The following is a 21,901-nucleotide window of genomic DNA, read 5'->3' as shown; positions in this document are numbered from 1 at the left end:
TGGTGTTTACACACAGGTTATAGCAAGCACAAGCAAGGCTTGGTAATCAAGAAACTAAAGTGACACACTAATCTTCCCGTATGTCATACATTGTCTAAGAGTTTGTGCCATAAAGATACTAAGGCCTACTGAAGTAACCTATGATATAAACAAGAAATCAAGAAAGTGAGATGTGGCCCTCATCTACCTTCACCTTTGTTTTGGTCAATGCCTTACAAATGATGGCAAAAAACTCAGATAAAACAAAGCAAGGAAATGTCCAAAGATGTTATCATCTATGTATGGGAAGACGTGGTCATTAACAGTAGAAACTAAGCAGCAGCAGCAGCACCAAGTGCACGACAATGACACTGTCAGTAATGACTTCATCAACAAGGATGTTTTTATCAGTGACACCATCGCATTTGTGATCATGTGGCAGGCTGACCACAAGGCATGCCCTATGGTTGATTAAGGGTAAGGCAGAATATATATGGTGATGTGTAAATAAACCATGACCTTGGGTGCTTAGGTGACAAGGCAGGAAGTGCACACCAAGGAGTTCTTGCACCATGATACTGTGTTTGATGCAACCATTTCATATACTTGCCTCAATATATAGTACATGAAATAAGATGCCAATTCCCATGACAAAGATCATCTTAAAGGATATACAGCAGATAATGCAGCAATGAAACATTTTTATATTCAACCCGTTACAGTATCTTCTTTTTTAATCATTTACATCTGAATGGGCTCTTGAATATCAAAGAGCCAAGAAAACCAAATAATAAGTCATTAGAAATGAGCACTCCAAGGGACTCCTTATATTTTCTTAAGTTTCACCCGCTGGCCGTTTTCAAGGCAATCAACTTTGTGATGCCATTCAATTTTGAGAGAGAGAGAGAGAGGTACAGCCATTTCCTTTACACTGTATAAAATGAAAAAGGTGAGAGAAAAGCTCTCATCACCCTGTATGAGTAAGAATTGCCTCCACTCTTTCTATGGACCCATAAAGATGGCCATAGTTCATCCCAATAATTGGTTCACCTGTCCCCAAACCTCTGTCCAGCCAAAGAACTAATCAGATTTTACAAAATTTTACTTATCATTGACAATGTGACATATTGGATCAAAACTTACCCATGTATATCTGGAAGAACATACTCAGCATTCCAACCAACCCGAACATCAAACCCTGGACACACAGGAAGTAGTGTCTTGTGTCGGATCTGCGATACTCCGTTTCCTCCATATGCCGAGGTTAGCTTCCAGTTCCAACCTGTTGTGTGATTGCGAAACTCATGCCCAATCCCAACCTGGATTTCAAAATGCAAGAACTTTGATAGATAAAACTCATTTCTAGCCAAGAAAGCCTAAAGCCAGATTTCTGTAATGAGATGCCAGCACATAGACAGTGAAAAAATTAGCAAGAGGACACACCTCTTGTAGTGATGATGTGAACATGTACGGGAATCATGTGGCTGATCAATCCCCAAATGGCAGTAAGTCCAAAGCTTCGCGCAAAGCTTCAAACTTTTCTTGTGAGAGAACCTTCGTGAACATATCTCCCACATTGTTCTTTGTAGCCTCTCCTTGACATAATGATAATGCCCCTCAAGCATGAAACATTGGGTTCCTCACAACGGCTAATACACTCTGGCTATCAATGAAGATGGAGGTGGGGGATTGTTGTCCAACACCAAGATCCACCAAAAGCCATCTGAGCCATACACACTCCGCAGTCAATGTAAACGCTGCCCTCTACTCAGCTTCACAACTCGAAGTGGCCACTGTCGGCTGCTTCTTGTTGAGCCATGATATACATGAATCCCCAAGGTGAAAGCAAAAGCCACTAGTAGACACTCGTGTTCATAACATCCAACCCAATCTGAATCACTGAAAGCATGCAGCTGAGCATCACACTCCTTAGCATAGAATAGGCCAAGTGACTGAGTGCCCTGTAAGTATCTAAATACTCGCTTGGCAACCTGCCAATGCTTACTTCCGAGACCATAGTTGTTTCTTGTACCGGTACGAACCGGTTTGTACAGTACGGTTCATACGATACGGTACCGTATGATATCGCACCGTATGATAATGCTCAGTTGCCGTTTTTTTCCCCGTTTCTTGCGCCATTTTGCTGCCCATTTTGTGACCGTTTTGTTTGCCTTGTCTTGGGCCAAGTCTTTGGCTATAGCCTATGCCATGGCCCATACCTATAAAATGCCCACCCCCCAAGCTTTCCTCACATCATACATGAGCCTTGAGCTTTGATTCTTGAAGCTCTAGCCTCTCTCTCTCTCTCTCTCTCTCAAGTCTCAACTATCAACCCCCCCCCCCCCCCCCTCTCTCTCTCTCAACTCTTAAGCCACTCTCTCCACCCTCTCTCTCTCAAGCCTCTAGGCTCTCTCTCTCTCAAGAGACAAGCCTCTCACTCTCTCATTTTCTCAAGCCTCTCTCTCTCTCGCTCTCTCTCTCTCTCTCTCTCTCTCTCTCAAGCCTATCCATCTCTTCTAACTTCTAAGTTGTCCTTGTCTCTCTATTACAATGACGAGGGAGAAGAATGAAGCCTTCAATGTACATGCTATCCATGTAGAGAAAGCCGATGGAAAGTCCAAGTTATATAGGTGGACTTGTAAGTATTGTGGCAAACAATACACAGCTGGCGTTATTAGGCTTCTCCAACATCTCGAAAAGGTGGGGGGGCAAGTTGTGCCATGCAAGGAAGTCTCCCTAGCTATATCCGATGAGATCTTCAACAAGATCAAGGGTGGATTGGGTGCTCACCGTGATCGTGGTAGAAGCTCGGGGGCGGATGATGAGGTCATTTCCCCGCCTTGTGATACATCCTCCCCCGCCGCCTCCGTTGGTACCGCCTCCGCCTCCTCAAAGAGGCAAAGGTTTGAGTCTCCTATGAGACAAGCCACTCTAGCCCAAGCCACCGGGGTTGTCTCTTCTTCTCTATCACATCTCCGCAAATGTGGGCCCATGTGAAGGATGGACCGGTGTCTCCTATCATGACATGCGCACAAAAAGGCTTGTGGATGAGAAGGAGAGAATCGATAGATCTCTGAATAAGCTGCGGACGGCATGGTCCAAGTATGGGTGTAGCATCCTCTCCGACAGATGGAGTGACCAAAAGAAGAGAGGCATCATCAACATACTCGTCTCTTGCCCTCTTGGCACATGCTTTGTGCGGGACGTGGATTCCAAAAAGGCGGGGAGGAAAACATCGGGCGCGGCGCATTCATATATCACCATATTAAGCAAGCCATCATGGAGGTAAGTTTCACACTGCGCTCAAGTCTTTAAAGTTTAAAGTTTAGGCTTTAACATATGTCATATGTGGCTACGTCATGACTCAAGTCTCATACCGTATACGCTCATTGCATCCATTCATGTGCATTGTGACATGTAAGTCGGACCGGAGAAGGTGGTGCAAGTCATCACCGACAATGCTTCAAATTGCCGTCGGATGGGAAAATTGCTCGAGGAGCACTATCCCTCCATAGTATGGACACCTTGTGCCTCCCATTGCATTGACTTGCTCATGGAGGATATGGGCAAGTTGGTGTGGATGAAGAAAGTAATGACCGAAGCTATCTCTATTGTCACCTTCTTCACCACAAAGGTTTAGGTGCTTACCGTGTTCCGTGAACATAGCGAGTTGGAATTGAAGAAGCCTTCGTCCACACGCTTCGCCTGCATGTGGCTCCTCTTGGAGCGCCTCTCCAATGTAAAATCCTCCCTTCGCCAAACAGTGGTCTCCACAATGTGGAATGAGTGGGATGAGCAAGAATCGACGAAGGCAAAAGCCATGCAACGGCTTTGCCTAAAGGAGGAGTTTTGGCAATCGGTCCGCACTATTGTCATTGCGGTCACGCCCTTCTATAGGGTATTGCGGATGACCGACATGGAGGGGGCCACCATGGGCCTTCTCCTTCACTTCATGAGAGAGGCCATAGCGGAGTTACATACTTCTCCTTTCATCGACGAGGAGAAGCGCGATGGTATGTTGGCCATTGTGGAGAAGAGATGGAAGTGGATGCAAAGACCTATCCATGGTCTTGTCGCATTATTGCATCCGCCTTACAAATCACCCGCCCTCTTCACCAACGTGGAGCTACTTGAAGCCCGAGACGCTTTCTTGCCCAAAGCCTTGCCGGAGAATCGCCATGGAAAATTCCTTGAGGAGCTCATTAGCTACAATGACCAAAGGAGGGGAGCCACATTTGCATCTACTACTTGTTGGAAGAGGAAATCCCTTGTGAAGCCCCTCTTTTGGTAGGAGACATTTAGGTATGCGCTCTCAAGCCTCCAAAAGGTGGCTTTGCGAATCCTAGCTGAGGATTGCTCTTCAGGTGCTCTTCAGGATTGCTCTTCAGGTGCATGTGAGAGGAACTCGAGTTCCTACTCACTTGTACACATGAAGTTACGCAATCGCTTGAGCACGCAACAGTTAGAGCGGCTAGTGTATTGCCACGCTAACTTGCGCATGGTGTGCGCGATGCAAAAGATGGAATCGGCGAGATAGGTATAAGTTATAAGCATTCAAATTTCAAACTTCAATGTTTATTGAAACTAAATTCTAATACAATGCTTGTCACTCGATCATTGTACGATATAGGTGAATGTGGATGCATTCAAGCTCACAAGGGACACCTCTTGAGAGTGTTAACAAAGAGCAAGATGAGGAGGAGAGGATCTATGCAGAGATCTATCGAGAGCTCGAGTCTTTTGATTCACGACCTACTCGCACTCGTCGCGGGCGTGGAGGTAGTGGCAGAGGAGTGCAAGTAGGAAGCCATGGATGCACAATTCGTGGCGCTTTCAGGGACATAGTGCATACCTATGTGCGGTTCGGGTAGCTCCACCTTTTGCATTCTCAAGCCTCCAAAAGGTCACTTTGAGAATCCAAGCTCAGGATGGCTCTTCGGGTGCATGTGAGAGGAACTGGAGTTCCTACTCACTTGTACACACGAAGTTACACAATCGCTTGAGCACGCAACAGTTAGAGCGGCTAGTGTATTGCCGCACTGACTTGCGTATGGTGCGTGCGATGCAAAAGATGGAATCGGCGAGACAAGTATAAGTTATAAGCATTCAAATTTCAAACTTCAATGTTTATTGAAACTAAATTCTAATACAATGCTTGTCACTTGATCATTGTACGATATAGGTGAATGTGGATGCATTCAAGCTCACAGGGGGCACCTCTTGAGAGTGTTAACAAAGAGCAAGATGAGGAGGAGGAGAGGATCTATGCAGAGATCTATCGAGAGCTCGAGTCTTTTGATTGACGACCTACTCGCACTCGTCATGGGCATGGAGGTAGTGGTAGAGGAGTGCAAGTAGGAAGCCATGGATGCACAATTCGTGGCGCTTTCAGGGACATAGTGCATACCTATGTGCGGCGCGGTTCGGGTAGCTCCACCTTTTGCGCTCTCAAGCCTCCAAAAGGTGGCTTTGAGAATCCAAGCTCAGGATTGCTCTTCGGGTGCATGTGAGAGGAACTAGAGTTCCTACTCACTTGTACACACAAAGTTACACAATCGCTTGAGCATGCAACAGTTAGAGCGGCTAGTCTATTGCCGCACTAACTTGCGCATGGTGCGCGCGATGCAAAAGATGGAATCAGCGAGACACGTATAAGTTATAAGCATTCAAATTTCAAACTTCAATGTTTATTGAAACTAAATTCTAATACATTGCTTGTCACTTGATCATTGTACGATATAGGTGAATGTGGATGCATTCAAGCTCACAGGGGACACTCTTGAGAGTGTTAACAAAGAGCAAGAAGAGGAGGAGGAGAGGATCTATGCAGAGATCTATCGAGAGCTCGAGTCGTTTGATCAATGACCTACTCGCACTTGTCGTGGGCGTGGAGGTAGTGGCAGATGAGTGCAAGTAGGAAGCCGTGGATGCATGATTCATGGCGCTTCCAGGGACAGTGCATACCTATGTGCAGCGTGGTTCGAGTAGCTCCACACTTGCTCTTGCAGATGAGGATGCTCCCTTTGGCTTCTCACATGAGCTTAGAGAGCACAGGTTCAATGATGAGGACAGCCTCCTTAGCGATGGCGACTCCGGCGAGGCCACTGATGTATCCTCCTCTCATGAGGATAACTTCAGCGAGAGCTCTGCTAGTGATGCCTTTGTCTAGTCTCTCCTTGGGCCTTGGCCCTCTTTTTGTACTCACTTTTCTGTACTCACGCCTAGAGCGCATGATTGCATCGCACCTCTATGCTTTATGTACTTTTGTTTGTCACTTCAAACTTGTTTTTAATGAAATTTTGGTTTGAAACAACTTCTCTAGACTCTACCCTTCCAAATTGAAAATGTCTATGTTTGTAGGTGTTCTTTAATTAAGAAAAATCGTATTTTAACGTACGGTATCCCAAAATTTCATATCGTACCAAAAATTCCCATACGGTATCATATTTTCGTACCGTGACAACTATGTCCGGGACTGTGCATAAACTTACTCAACTCGAAAACCCCAAACTGAATGTCTGCCCTCATATTACATAGATAGATGAGGCACCCAATAGCCTACTGGTAAAGAGATGTACCAAATCGTTCATCTGCATCTTGGAGACTCAGCCTAGCACCTGTCTCTACTGGTGTAGCAGTAGGCTTATAGTCTTCAAGACCAAACCGTATAAGCAGCCTCTATATGTACTTTGACTACAACATCATAATACCATCATCACATTGCATAAACTGTAAATAATAATACAATGAGCCCAAATCTGTCATCTCAAATGACACATGTAATTAGGCTTTGAAGGCTGAAATCTTATCCTCATTAGGACCTGTGTGCAGCACGTCATCAACGTATAAAATGATAACCAAAAAACAATCTTTACTCCTCTTTACATAGAGGACACTCTCAGGTGGATTGTTGCAAAAACCACTTGCAACCAAGTACGTGTTTATCTTCTCATACTATGCTCTAGGAGCCTGCGTAAGGCCATATTAAGCTTTTCTTAACCTGCATACTTTAGACTCATGTCCCTTCTCAACAAAACCACGAGGCTCAAATACATATGCCTCTTCATGTAAATCACCATTCAAGAAGGTAGTCTTGATATCCAACTAATGTGCATTCTAACCATGATGCTACAGCCAATGCAATTATACACCTCATCATAGTCATACGAGACGTGGGTGTAAATGTCTCATCATAATCTATGCCCTTCTCTTAGCATCATACCCCTTTGCAACAAGCCTTGCCTTGTAGCGATCAACACTATCATCCGCTTTACACTTACGCTTAAAAACCCACCTCGTACCAAGGGCCTTTTTACCATAAGGCAAATCTTCTAAATACTCATCTTGCATGACCTACATCCAAATGATCATTTTAGATTCTCTTGCAAGGGTCACTCTTGCCATGCACATGCATAGATGAGCCCAAGGGCCATTCTACCATGAAATCTTGAGAGAATGACTCTAGGGAACACAGGATAATCTAGCTACGACACCCAAGAGAATCTAGCTTGGCCCTAGGACCAAAGCTAACATGAAAAAATCTACATCAGCTTGGCCCTATGACCTCTCTACCAAAAAAGATGGGGTTTCTTTGTTGATGGAAGCTTGGCCCTAGGGCCAAGCTGCCACCTAACGAGGATGTAGATTTGTTTATGGAAACTTGGCACTAGGTCTTCAAAGAAAATAGGTTCCTCTTCATTTTGCATACACTAGCAATGAAAGCATGATCCAAAAAAGAATAAGATGCATGGTAAGAACCTACACGCATCCTACAAGGTAAAGGAGTAGTTAATTTGTTGTCCCACAATGTTTTAGCATACTCTTGGATACTTGTATGGCTGCCCTTTCCTCATCCACTACATCATCCATAATTGCCTCCTGATTTGTGGACTGAAATTCAAGCTGATTTTCAACCTATATAGGTTGATTTATAGCACCTTGTTGAGCATTCATTTGCTCCACATATGGCTGCCAGGCATTGTACAAAGGTTGGAGTGTATCAAAGATGTCTTGCGAGCATACATTTTTCTGTTTTTTGCATAAAAACATAGACTAAATTGAGTTCTCAACAATGACAACATCTGTACTCATCAAGATCCGCTTTGTAGCCGGATGGTAAAGTCTATATTCTTTCCTTTCTGAGGTGTATCCCACAAAAATGCATTTTACCGCCTTATCATCCAACTTATTGTGTTGTTGCTGAGACACGAGAGTATAAGCAAGGCAACAAAAACACACAAATGAGCTTCCTACCATTCCAAGCTTCACAAGGAGTAATTGTCTGCAAGGTCTTGGTAGGGTATCTGTTTAGCACATAAGTGGCACACATAACTGTCTCCCACCAAAAAACATGAGGCAAATCCTGGCCTTTAACCATGCAACGTGCATCTCCATGAGATCTTTTCTTCCTCTCAACCACACCTTTATGTTGAGGTGTGTAAGGCACTGTGCATTGATGTTTTATGCCTCTTTCACCCTTATATGCATAAAACTCCTTTGACATATACTCCTCTCCTCGATCTGTACGAAGGGTGCGAACTTTACATGTAGACACATTTTCAACCATAAAAACAAAGTGTCTAAAGCATGTAAAAACCTTTGACTTTGCCTTCAACGAATACATCCGGGTGTGTCTGGAGTAGTCATCAATAAAGGTCACAAAGTAGAGATCTCTAACATACTCATATTATGCAAAGATCTCATCCTTAGTGCATAGGATGGGTGGCAATATCACTTTGCCATATAATATACAATCTCAAACAAGGCCTTTCCATGCACTATGTTGTTGTATGCAAACTCTAATAGCAGTAGATACTTATCCCAAGCTGTTTTCTAATCTGCAATGTCACCATTCGGCCACCCGAATGGTTCACTCTTGCTTTCACACTATGTATATATTGGATTGGTGTCCATGGCTTATGGAATGTGCCTATGCATGTGATTGACACGTGTCATGCTGTATAGTTGACTATGATATTCCACTGGGACTTGATGTTATCAAGCCCGGAATATCTAGAGGACTTGGCTTTCCGCTGGGACTTGTGCCTTTGTGATGCCCGGAAACGCCTGGAGGACTTAGCTTTCCGCTGGGACTTGTGCCTTTGTGTACATGCCCGGAAACGCCTGGAGAATTGGCTTTCCACTGGGTCTGGTATCGCATATACTTGCCTGGAAACGCCTGGTCTTATATGGTTTCATGAACGGAAATTGCTCATGCCAATGCTGCATTGCATAGCATCGTTATGTGCTCGCCTGCAAATGAAATTGCATGCTGTTTTCATGCCTGCATGACCTATGTGTAGTTCCGGGCTAGGGGACGCCCGCCCGTGAACCGTGCGTGTGAAACTGTCTGCTGACATGGTTGTGTGGCATGTGAACAGGTGGTAAGTATTACCCAATCTAGGCTCAAATAGCCCTTAGGACTTAGCCAATATTTATAAGTGAGTGCGTTCCCACTTCATTAAAGTTTGGGCGTCCAAAAGTCACTTATAAATTATGACCACTTCCAAGTTCACACTCACTGAAGTCCCGAGGCGGACAAGACTCAATGTCCAGGACCTGATCTTCCTTTTTACTCATAAATGGACATCTCCCCATGTTCTCTCACCTGATTGGACCCCAATTCACTTACTTATTGAGAGAAAATTCGTGTTTTCTCTTCATGAGGATTTTTGGCGGCTGAAAACTCTGTTTTTCCACCATTTCTCTCCATTTCCAAGCTCTCCATAGCCATACCCAACTTACTAGGGTGTTTTCCAAGCTTCCAAGAGTGTTTCCAAGTGCTAATCACTCTCCTACTCACTCCCAATGACTGAAATTCAGCAAAATAGCTCTCATTTTTGCTGTAATTTCTGGTCTTTTTGCTGAAAACCCTAATTTCAGCCTTCCTTTCTCAAGTTGAACCATAGCGAAGGCTTCCGCTTGCAACAACTTCTATGAAGACTGGTAAGCTAATTGGACAATGTATTGTCATTACTTACTCAATAGAAGGGCAGGACTCCTTGTTTAGCCGCCCTGTGTAGTATCTCTCTTGTCCTATGTGCTCTTGAAGATGTTGCTACCTTGCTTGGTAGAACATAGAGCCAATGGTAGAGAATATGGGCACTGAAGTCGGGCCGGGCATCAAGGCAGCTCCTTGGTGATCTACATCGACATACCATTGTTTTCTAAATGCTGAATTTCATATGCATTGGCATGGAGGATTTGGCAATGGATGCCCGTGAAGCTATGTATTGAATTTCTCCAATAGTAATACAATTTACTCAAGGGAGGGGTCGGCCGTTCGGACTCATTGTGAATTTGTGTGTCTCTTGTCAATTCAGCAATTTACTTCTTGTATATGAGCAAGTGTCCTTCAAATCTTAGTGTATTTAAGTATATTGATTAGCATTGTGTTCAACCAAGTTACATTGGTATCAGAGCATACGGTTCTCTTTCACTCCTATCCTGAGAGACGATCACCGTGAACACTAGCTATCTCTACACTTAGAACATTATGGACAGCCATACAATGAATGTTGGAGATGCTAATACAAGAGGCAGGGACAATGAAATGCATGCCTCCAATGCTTTACAAGATGAGCAAACTCATGTGTTGCACAATAGGGAACATGAATATGTGGGACAGCCGTCCCGTGGCAAAGAGAAGATGCAAGAAGAAGAGTCCATAGTCTTGAGGGCTGAACTTACTCGTATGCAGGCTCTTCTCCATGCACAACAAGAAGAATTGAATCTCTATCGCCGCGAGGATCCATTGGTACATGATCGTTTGAATGCCAAGAAAGCTGAATCTTATATGGATCATGCAATGGCAATGATTGCTCAAGAGTTGCACATGCAACCGAGGGATGCAGCACGTGCATACTTGGCTCGTACCGAGGATGCCTATGCAGAAAAGGTAACCATCCCACATGTCTTGGAATCCCGACAAGTGCCTGAACAAGAACTTATGTCTAAGAGGATGAATCTCCATGCGATGGGAGAGGAACAATCAGTGACTTCACACCATGCAGGAATACCTCATGTAGCCCGTGAAGGATACAATGTTTATGGCAGTGGTCAAAATGTATGTCAAACGCCATTGCCGGCTGAAAATGTACATGCACAACACATGCAACATGGGCTGCAATTTTCTGTTGGTGCAGGTATTCCACGTATCTCTCATGCCACTCATGCCTTCGAGTGTGCTCGTGAGGGAGAAGTTATGGCTGAAAATGTATCAATGCATGTTGAGGGACCAGCCATGCCTCATGCTTACAGGGCACATGTATCTATGCCTTATGCATCACCTTTTGGTCCAAAAATGATGCCAGTCACCACAGGGGTTGTCCCAATGGACAAACATGGGAGAAAACATGTTGAGATGCACACACATGCATCAAAATCTCGTGACTTCAAAGCCGGAGACAAATCTGTGACATATCATGGGGAATATGATGCATCAAAGGCACTTGCTTTTATTGCCCAGTTTGATATTGCTTTCAGTGATGAGGATTTCACTCAGAAATCCATGATCCAGCATGTAAGCATGTTCATGAAAGGCACTACTGCCCATTGGTGGCTCACGGAGAAGCTCTCACCGAATCCTGTTAGATCATGGGAAGAGTTCAAGGAGAGGTTCTATGCTCAATTCTTGCCTCCCAATGCATTGAATGAGATAACAATGAAGTGGGATTGGGTAAAGCAAAATGAGGGGGAATCGGTAAATGCATATGTACAAAAGTTTTGGAAAGTGCTCTTGGAGATGTCTCCATTTATGCATGTCACCGAGGCGGAAAGGAAGAGACGGTTTCAATCGGGATTGCAACCCGTGTACAAAGCGGGATTACAAATGTATCCTGGTCATACCTTACACCAATTAATCGCAGCCGCCACCGCCACCGAGCAATTGGAACTCAAATTGAGTCGATCCAATAAGGCTAAACCCTCATTTCAAGGCAAAGAGAGGGCTGTCCAAAACCTGCAAAATGATGGACAGCCACCTAAAAGGGACCAAAACCAAGCCAAATCAGGTCCAAAAGCTGAAAATAAGTTTGCTAAAAAGCGCCCTTATAAGCCGGCAAACTTTGGTCTTAGTGCTGAGAAGAAGGAGTAATATATGCGTGAAGGCAAATGCTTTACTTGTGGCAGCACTGAGCACATGGCAAGAGCATGCCCAAATAAGAAGAACAAAGCTGAAAATGCTAATGTACCGAAGCCTAATGTGCATATGGTTCCGGATGTGCAGGGCAACACTTCACATGATAGCAAAGATAGGGTTGTATATAAAGCTTGGGGACAGCTCAAAGATCAGCCCGCTTTGTTCATGTTTGATGATTGTGCATCGGAGAATTTCATATCCACTCAGATGGCAGCTGCTTTGGGTATTGAAGTGGAGGACATGGGTCCTCAAATTGAAGCAGGGGCTGTCTTTGTTGGTAGAGAAGTGCAGGTCATGCCTATTTTTGGCAAGTTGCGCATACACATTCAAGGCTATGTGGATCATGAGGATTTTCTTGTGGCGCCTTTGAATGGCTGTGATGTATTGCTTGGAAAACCTTGGCATACACGTATTGATCCGTGCAAGGCTTACAAGACTAACAAGATCACCTTCATGCATAAAGGCCGAGAACATGTAATTGATGCTGGTGAAGAGGGTGATACCATTCCCCTTGTATCTCATGTACAAATTAAGAAAGTAATGAAAAAGAGTATTTTTGTGTACTTGATTTTTGTACGAGATCCTGTTGAGAAAAATAATGTACATGTAAACACTCTTTGTAATGATAGGCTGAAATTTTTGCAAGAGCACAGTGATTGTTTTGCTGATGAGTTACCAAATGAGTTACCACCTGTACGACCAAAAGATCATCGCATTGATCTTGTGCCGGGTAGCTCACCACCTAATAGGCCAGCCTATCATGTAAGTGCATCCCAAAAAGAGGAGATCATGAAGCAAGTGAATGAGCTTCTTGAGAAGGGTTTGGTTCAGTCAAGCTCTTCCCCATATTGTCCACCCGTCCTCTTGGTTCAAAAGAAGGATGGATCCTTTCGTATGTGTGTGGATTATAGAGCTTTGAATAAGCTTACCATCAAGAATCGGTTTCCGATCCCACGCATAGATGACATCCTTGACAAGTTGGATGGATCGGCATGCTTTAGCCGAATTGATCTCAAGAGTGGATATCATCAAGTGCGTGTAGTGCCTGAGGATGTACACAAAACTGCTTTCAGGACAGCATTTGGGCTTTATGAGTATCTTGTTATGCCTTTTGGTCTTTACAAATGCCCCGGCTACATTCAATAGAATGATGGATCGCATATTCCGTGGGTACAGGAAATTTACAGGTGTCTTCTTTGATGACATCCTAGTCTTCTCGAAGACCGAAGAAGAGCATAAAGCTCATTTGGCTATTGTTTTTGAAGAGCTCCATAAGCATAAACTCTTCATAAATGCAAAGAAGAGTGAGTTCTTCTTGTCAGAGATACATTATCTTGGGCATATTGTGTCCAAAGATGGAGTGCGGATGGATCCTGTGAAGATTGATGCAATTCGGAATTGGCCCGAATTGAGTTCGGTGCATAAGATCCGTAGTTTTCTTGGATTATGCTCTTACTACCGCAGGTTCATTCGGCACTTTGCATGGATTGCTTCTCCTTTGCATGATTTGACAAAGAAGAAGGCCGTGTTCAAATGGACTAATGTAGAGAGAGATGCATTCCTTAAATTGAAAGATGCAACTACTCATGGTCCAGTGTTGATCGTTCCGGATTTGCAAAAGCCTTTTTGTGTGGAATGTGATGCATCTGGAAATTGCATAGGGGCTGTCCTTAATCAAGAGCGACATGCCGTGGCTTATGAAAGTCGTAGATTGCATGATGCAGAGCTATCTCTTGGCATTTATGAGAAAGAGCTCTTGGCTGTAATTCATGCACTTACTATATGGAAACATTACCTTCTTGGGGCTGATTTCACTGTGAAGACAGATCACCAGAGTTTGAGGTATTTTCTTACTCAAACTAAGTTATCAGAGAAACATATGAGGATGGCCAATTTTCTCTCTATGTTTCATTTTCAGATCTTGCACACCCCACGAAAGAAGAATGTAGTGGCCGATGCATTGTCACGAAAGCCGTATGTAGCAGCTATCTCAGTTGCCTCTCATGGGGACTTGTCTACCATGCGTGATTTGTATCATACGGATGCTGATTTTGCTACTATTTGGACTGATTTAATGGCTGGACATGCACATGCCTCATATGTGATCAAAGAGGGTTATCTCATGAAAGATAATTGCCTATGTGTGGTGTCTGACATGAGGCAAAAGGTTTTGGATGAGTGCCATGCTCCTCCATATGCTGGTCATAGAGGCATAATGCCTACTACGCACATGATTGAGCGGTATTTCTTTTGGCCAGGTATCCGCAAGGACATAGAGGCACATGTACGTGCATGTATCACCTGTCAAAAGGTCAAATTTGATAGGCAAAAGGTACCAGGTTTGCTTCAACCATTGCCTATTCCCACGCAGCCATGGGAAAGTATTACAATGGATTTCATTATGGACTTGCCACGTACCCAACAGGGTAATGATGCAATTTGGACAATTGTGGACAGGTTTAGCAAGCAAGCTCATTTCTTGCCGGTCAAAAAGACCATCAAAGCTGAGCATATGGTTAAAATATATCTTGCAGAAGTGTTCAAACATCATGGAATGCCGAAGTCCATTGTGGGGGATAGAGATCCCAGGACTACAAGTCTCTTTTGGCGGGCCTTATTTGATAATATGGGCACCAAATTGGACTTCTCATCAGCTTATCACCCTCAAACGGATGGGCAAAGTGAGGCTGCAAATTCAGCTGTGTTGGATCTCTTGAAATGTTATGTGGCGGATCAGAAGTCTTCTTGGGAGAAGTACTTACCGCTTGTGGAATTTGCATACAACAACACAATACATGCATCTACGGGAAAGGCCCCGTTTGAGATTGTTTATGGTAAGGTGGTTTTGCCACCCATCCTTCGCACAAAGGATGAGATATTTGCAGCTGATGAGTATGTAAGAGACTTGGATATTGCTTTTGCTCAGGTGCGGACAGCCATTGCAAGGTCACAAGACAAGCATAAAAAGGCTGCCGACAAGCATAGAAGGCAATTGGATGTTAAAGAGAATGATTGGGTATTGCTAAAATTTGAGAAAGCAAGACTTGCAAAGAGGCCTGGCAAAGAGGGTGCATATCCTAAGCTTGCAACCAGGTACTATGGGCCTTTTCGAGTGATCGAGAAGATCAATGAAGTGGCTTTGAGATTGGCATTACCTAGTCATTGGCACATACACAATGCTTTTCATGTGAGTCTCCTTCGCAAGTATGTGGGGCCGGAGCCCAGTGAAATGGTCATTGAGGATCCACCAAAAGTGGATGACCTTGAGGAGATCTTGTAGCCAGAGCAGATTGTGTATCACAAGGAACGCAAGCTTGCTACAGGCAAGGTTGTGAGGCGCTACCTTGTGAAGTTTAAGAACTATCTTCCCATTGATGCTAAATGGGTAGATGAAGAGTTCTTTGGAGATTGCCCGCAATTACTACAGGCATATTTGGATGCATTTCAGTTGCGGACAACTGTTTAGAAGCGAGGGGGAATGTCACCATTTGGCCACCCGAATGGTTCACTCTTGCTTTCACACTATGTACATATTGGATTGGTGTCCATGGCTTATGGAATGTGCCTATGCATGTGATTGACACGTGTCATGCTGTATAGTTGACTATGATATTCCGCTGGGACTTGATGTTATCATGCCCGGAATATCTGGAGGACTTGGCTTTCCGCTGGGACTTGTGCCTTTGTGTACATGCCCGGAAACGCCTGGAGGACTTAGCTTTCCGCTGGGACTTGTGCCTTTGTGTACATGCCCGGAAACGCCTGGAGGATTGGCTTTCCATTGGGTCTGGTATCGCATATACTTGCCTGGAAACGCCTGGTCTTATATGGTTTCATGAACGGAAATTGCTCATGCCAATGCTGCATTGCATAGCATCGTTATGTGCTCGCCTGCAAATGAAATTGCATGCTGTTTTCATGCCTGCATGACCTATGTGTAGTTCCGGGCTAGGGGACGCCCGCCCGTGAACCGTGCGTGTGAAACTGTCTGCTGACATGGTTGTGTGGCATGTGAACAGGTGGTAAGTATTACCCAATCTAGGCTCAAATAGCCCTTAGGACTTAGCCAATATTTATAAGTGAGTGCGTTCCCACTTCATTAAAGTTTGGGCGTCCAAAAGTCACTTATAAATTATGACCACTTCCAAGTTCACACTCACTGAAGTCCCGAGGCGGACAAGACTCAATGTCCAGGACCTGATCTTCCTTTTTACTCATAAATGGGCATCTCCCCATGTCCTCTCACCTGATTGGACCCCAATTCACTTACTTATTAAGAGAAAATTCGTGTTTTCTCTTCATGAGGATTTTTGGAGGCTGAAAACTCTGTTTTTCCACCATTTCTCTCCATTTCCAAGCTCTCCATAGCCATACCCAACTTACTAGGGTGTTTTCCAAGCTTCCAAGAGTGTTTCCAAGTGCTAATCACTCTCCTACTCACTCCCAATGACTGAAATTCAGCAAAACAGCTCTCATTTTTGCTGTAATTTTTGGTCTTTTTACTGAAAACCCTAATTTCAGCCTTCCTTTCTCAAGTTGAACCATAGGGAAAGCTTTCCCAGGGTTCCCTTCATCCTCTTGAAGACTTTTGTCGCGAAGGATTGCAGCAAATTGAAGATATCAACACTTCTAAAGCTTCCAACGCGAAGGCTTCCGCTTGCAACAACTCCTATGAAGACTGGTAAGCTAATTGGACAATGTATTGTCATTACTTACTCAGTAGAAGGGCAGGACTCCTTGTTTAGCCGCCCTGTGTAGTATCTCTCTTATCCTATGTGCTCTTGAAGATATTGCTACCTTGCTTGGTAGAACATAGAGCCAATGGTAGAGAATATGGGCACTGAAGTCGGGCCGGGCATCAAGGCAGCTCCTTGGTGATCTACATCGACATACCATTGTTTTCTAAATGCTGAATTTCATATGCATTGGCATGGAGGATTTAGCAATGGATGCCCGTGAAGCTATGTATTGAATTTCTCCAATAGTAATACAATTTACTCAAGGGAGGGGTCGGCCGTTCCGACTCATTGTGTGTCTCTTGTCAATTCAGCAATTTATTTCTTGAATATGAGCAAGTGTCCTTCAAATATTAGTGTATTTAAGTATATTGATTAGCATTGTGTTCAACCAAGTCACATGCAACATAGCATTTGAGGAGATCCAACACAACTCGATTTGCAGCCTCACTTTGCCCATCCATTTAGGGGTGATAAGCCGACAAAAAATCCAACTTAGTGTCCATATTATCAAATAGAGCTCTCCAAAAGAGTCTTGTGATCTTGGGGTCTCTATGGACTTCGCATACCAAGGTGTTTAAACACTTGTGTCACAAATATCTTGACCATATGCTCAGGCTTAATGGTATTTCTGACCGGCAAGAAGTATGCCTGCTTGCTAAACCTGTTAACAATGGTCCAAATAGCATCATTGTCTTCCTGAGTACGAGGCAAATCCATGATAAAGTCCATTGCAATACTTCCCCATGTCTACGAGGGAATTGGCAACCGGCTGGGGAGAACCTGGAGCCTTTTGCTTGTCAAACTTGACCTGTTGACATGTGATACATGCACAAACATATGCCTCCATATCCTTGCGCATACTTGGCCAAAAGAAATAGCACTCAATCATGCGCGTAGTAGGTATGGTACCTCTATGTCCTGCATATGGAGAAGCATCAGACCTTTTGCCTCATATTCGACAAATACATAAGCAATTATCTTTCATGAGATAGCCATCCTTGATCACATACGAGGCATGTATACGACCAACCATCAAATCAGTCCATAAATATCCAAAATCAGCATCTGAATGGTACAATTCACACATGGCAGATATGTCCCCATGTGAGGCAACTGACACTCCAGCCACATATGACTTTCTAGATAATGCATCTGCCACCACATGTTTCTTTCCTAGAGTGTGCATGATCTGAAAATGAAACATAGACAAGAAGTTCACCATCCTCATATGCTTCTTTGAAAGCTTTGTTTGCATTAGGAAGTACCTTAAGCTTTAATGGTCTATCTTAACAATAAAATCAGCCCTAAGAAGTAAGTACTTCCATATGGTCAAGGTGTGAATTACAACCAACAACTCCTCCTCATAGATGCCTAGAGAAAGCTCGACATCATGCAAATGACGGCTTTCATTAGATACAATATGTCCCTCCTAATTTAGAATAGCTCCAATGCAACTTCCGGATGCATCACACTCAACACAGAAAGGTTTCCATAAGTTTCGAACGACTAACACTGGTCCACTCATAATGCCATCTTTGAGACGGAAGAAAGCCTCTTTCTCATCAACGGTCCATTTGAAGATTGCGTCCTTAGTGAGCTCATGCAATGGCGAAGCAATCCATGCAAACTGCCTAATAAAAAGCCTGTAGTATGAACAAAAACCCAAAAAGCTTTGTACTTCATGTACGGAAGATAGCTCAAGCCAATTTCAAATGGCTTCTATCTTTGCAGGATTCATCCTGACGCCATCCTTAGATACAAAGTGCCCCAAATAGTAAATCGCTGAGAGGAAAAATTCACTCTTCTTCACATTGATAAAGAACTTGTACTTATGACGCTCTTCAAACACCATAGCCAAGTGTTGGCGGTGTTTCTTCTCATTCTTGGAGAATACCAAGATGTCATCAAAAAACATACCTGTGAATTTTTTATGCTCACGAAAAATTCAATCCATCATTCTGTTTGTCCTGATCAGGGCATTCGTGAGTCCAAACGGCATAACCAAAAACTCATAGAAACCAAATGATGTCCTGAATGCGGTTTTGTGCACATCCCGTGGGGCCACATGCACCTGGTGATATCCACTCTTAAGATCAATGCGACTGAAGCATGCAGATCCATCAAGTTTATCGAGAATGTTATCTATGCGTGGGATTGGAAACCGATTCTTAATGGTAAGCTTGTTTAAAGCCAGGTAGTCCACACACATGCGAAAGGAACCATCCTTCTTCTGTACTAGCAAAACAAGTGAACAGTATGGCGAAGAGCTTAGCTAAACCAAACCTCGGTCCAACAATTTGGTCACCTATTTCATGATCTCTTCTTGTCGTGCTCCACTTACGCTATATGCAGGTGTATTTGGCAAGGAACTACCCGGCACCTAATCAATGCGGTGATCCTCACATCTTTCAAAAGATAATTCTCCTAGCAAAGCATCTACAAAACAATCCTTGAATGCATCCAAGAGTTTGAGACTCGCTCATAAGAGTGTCTACGTATACATCATCACATTTAACAGTGTCACGAACAAAAACCAAGTACGCTACACACTCTTTTTCATTGCTTTATTAATCTGAACATGAAATACAACTAGGATGGAGCTTTCCTCTTGGCTAGCATCAATAAGATACATGTCTCTATGCATAAAAGTTATCATACTCCTTGCGTGGCTCAATCCGGTGATGCCACGACTTTCCCAGCAATACATCACATCCATGCAATGGTGTAACCAAGAAATTTTTATGATCAAGATACCCATGTATATGAATGCACAACTTTCCAATGATAGGGGTCACTTGCACTTGCTTTTCCACAAAGTCGGCCTCCACTTCAATCTGGGGTTCCATGTCCCCTACATCAATGTTCAATGCGGCTACCATCTCCACAAAGATAAAATTATATGTGGCACAATCATCAAACATAAAGATTGTGGGCTGATCCTTATTCTATCCCCAAGCTTTGCAAACCACCCTCTCTTTATCATCCCCTTGTGTCACAAACAGATGCATGGTTATACAGAATTTAATACTGAAATCACAAGATTTATCATCCTTTGATCACTGCCATACCCCACATACATAGCCATAACAATTGATTTTACAATGTGAAAGTATTGAAAAGAAATGATACTGCACTAGGGACCAGAAGATGGACTGGTTGCCTTAAGGGAGTAATAATTTTACAAGTACATAAAACGGGTGGATTGGCCCAGCCATACACCACCGTTTCTTCCAAAATGATTGAATATAAAAACAACTTACAAACACTATACTTGCCTACAAGTTAGCAATATAGTGCCCAGCACCCTTCACCAAGATTTCCCAGCAATCCCGGTTTCTTCAAATGTAGCTTAACTTCAATAAAATCAACCACCTAATGGCTGAAAATTAGCCTTGGGAGAATGCCCAGCACTTCCCAAGGATTCTCCCGCATAGAACTTGTAGCAACCGGATCCAAGATGATTCTTCCACAGCTTCAGTCTTGGGAATAGTCTTCTTCTTCTTCTTCTTCTTCTTCTTCTTCTTCTAGCTTGAATGGAGACTTTCAATTCTGAAAATCAAAATTCAGCCAGCTTCTAAGTGTTTTGGGGAAATGAAAACACTATGGTATGGCTGGTGCATTAGATAGAGCAATAAACAAAGGCCAAGAAGTACTCTTGAATGAGGCTGGAAATCTGAATTTAGAGTTCTATTCAGCCTAGCAGGAGGCACCTACAAGAAGAGGAGGAGTGGAGGTTATTGCTCATGAAAAGATGTGGTAGGGAGAGGTTTGTGCAAGACTTTTGGATCAAAGAATGGCTATTAGCAAAGTAGCAACTCGTGTAGCTAAAAGAGGAGAAAAAGTTTACTTTTTATCTTTTTATTTTGAGTTAACTAGCTTGCACGACTTTTTGGGAGAAAAGTGAGCTTGCATGATTTACTTTTAAGTAAAGTAAGCTTGCATGGCACACTTTTAGGTGCATGAAAAGATAAAGCATTGCATGATGCATACATGTAGCTAAAAAAGCTTGCATGTTGCATGCATGGGGGTTTCTGGCCATGCATGTCACATGCATGAGGATTTCTGGCCATGCATGTCGCATGTTTGGGGGTTTCTAACAATGCATGACTATGCATGTCACATGCATGAGGGTTTCTGACTATGCATGTCGCATGCATGGAGAGGTTTCTTATCATGGAGAAGAAGTTTATCAACAATACTAGCTAGACTGTCATGCATGCATGCATGTATGCATGCATAGAGATAGAAAACCCGCATAAGAGTGGGCTGCCTTCAAACTATCAATTATTCCTATACAAATCCATCAATACAAGTTATTTGAAGACAGGTTATGCAGCATACTAACCCATGGGTGCAATCCAAGCGTCCCCAGATCCGTGAGCTTCTCATGCAATAAAATACAAGCATTGTTCAGGCAAACAAAACAATACACGTAAATAAAAATAAGCCATGCACACAAATGTCTACATTTCAACACATATTTTGGAAGAAACCCCATCTAGTTATATGTACTTGATATTTACAAGGGCTATGGTATTTGTCTCTCCAAGATCCATCAAATATCCATGGCATTATGTATTGCATTTGGTTCTCCAAGATCCATCAAATGCTTAACATGCTTCTATGCAGCCACGATCTCATAGATACAACTAGCATACACATACATGGGAAGCTTAACCATAAACATTCCATGGCTACATGTAGTGTCCAACACCCATGTCCATGGATAATAGAGAATTTACAATATGAATACCGAGAAATTAGGGAATAGTTACACCTTGCATATCGGGAATGGCATGCACATTAACCTTTTGCTGCTTCTCATTGTCCTTATTCTTGCGTGTAGAACACCCACAAAACATGTGATCTTGGCTGCCACATGAGAAGCATTTTCTCTCTTTAGCATATTGCTCTCTTTGCTCCGAGGTTAAGCAAAACTTGTGCTTTTTCTGAGAGGCATCTTTAGGTTGAGAGTTTACAACCTTCCCTCCACTTGTCACATCTTTCACATATGGTTTAGCATGCTGTCCACCCTTTTGCAGGT

General features: G+C 43.4%; 1 protein-coding gene and 1 long non-coding RNA gene across 2 annotated transcripts in view; both read right to left on the bottom strand.

Annotated features, from left to right (window-relative positions):
* Positions 1-660: 660 nt before the first annotated feature.
* Positions 661-21,901, bottom strand: part of ORG4 (OBP3-responsive protein 4 (ORG4)) — an 89,101-nt gene continuing 67,860 nt past the window's right edge. Inside the window, 2 exon segments of the mRNA XM_086787326.1 lie at positions 661-1,043; positions 1,123-1,298. Coding sequence (XP_086643452.1) covers positions 947-1,043; positions 1,123-1,298 — 273 coding nt within the window. The 3' untranslated portion in view covers positions 661-946.
* Positions 8,700-21,240, bottom strand: LOC147639093 (uncharacterized). Its single transcript, XR_015264204.1, has 3 exons — positions 21,203-21,240; positions 17,255-20,406; positions 8,700-8,816 (listed from the first exon to the last, which is right to left on the bottom strand). It is a non-coding gene; the product is annotated as an uncharacterized LOC147639093 (long non-coding RNA).

The sequence above is a fragment of the Cibotium barometz genome, chromosome 4, assembly GCF_041138505.1.
Source record: "Cibotium barometz isolate CiBa-2024 chromosome 4, ASM4113850v1, whole genome shotgun sequence".
In the NCBI taxonomy this organism is placed as follows: Eukaryota; Viridiplantae; Streptophyta; class Polypodiopsida; order Cyatheales; family Cibotiaceae; genus Cibotium; species Cibotium barometz.
This window is presented reverse-complemented; position numbering and strand designations above follow the sequence as displayed.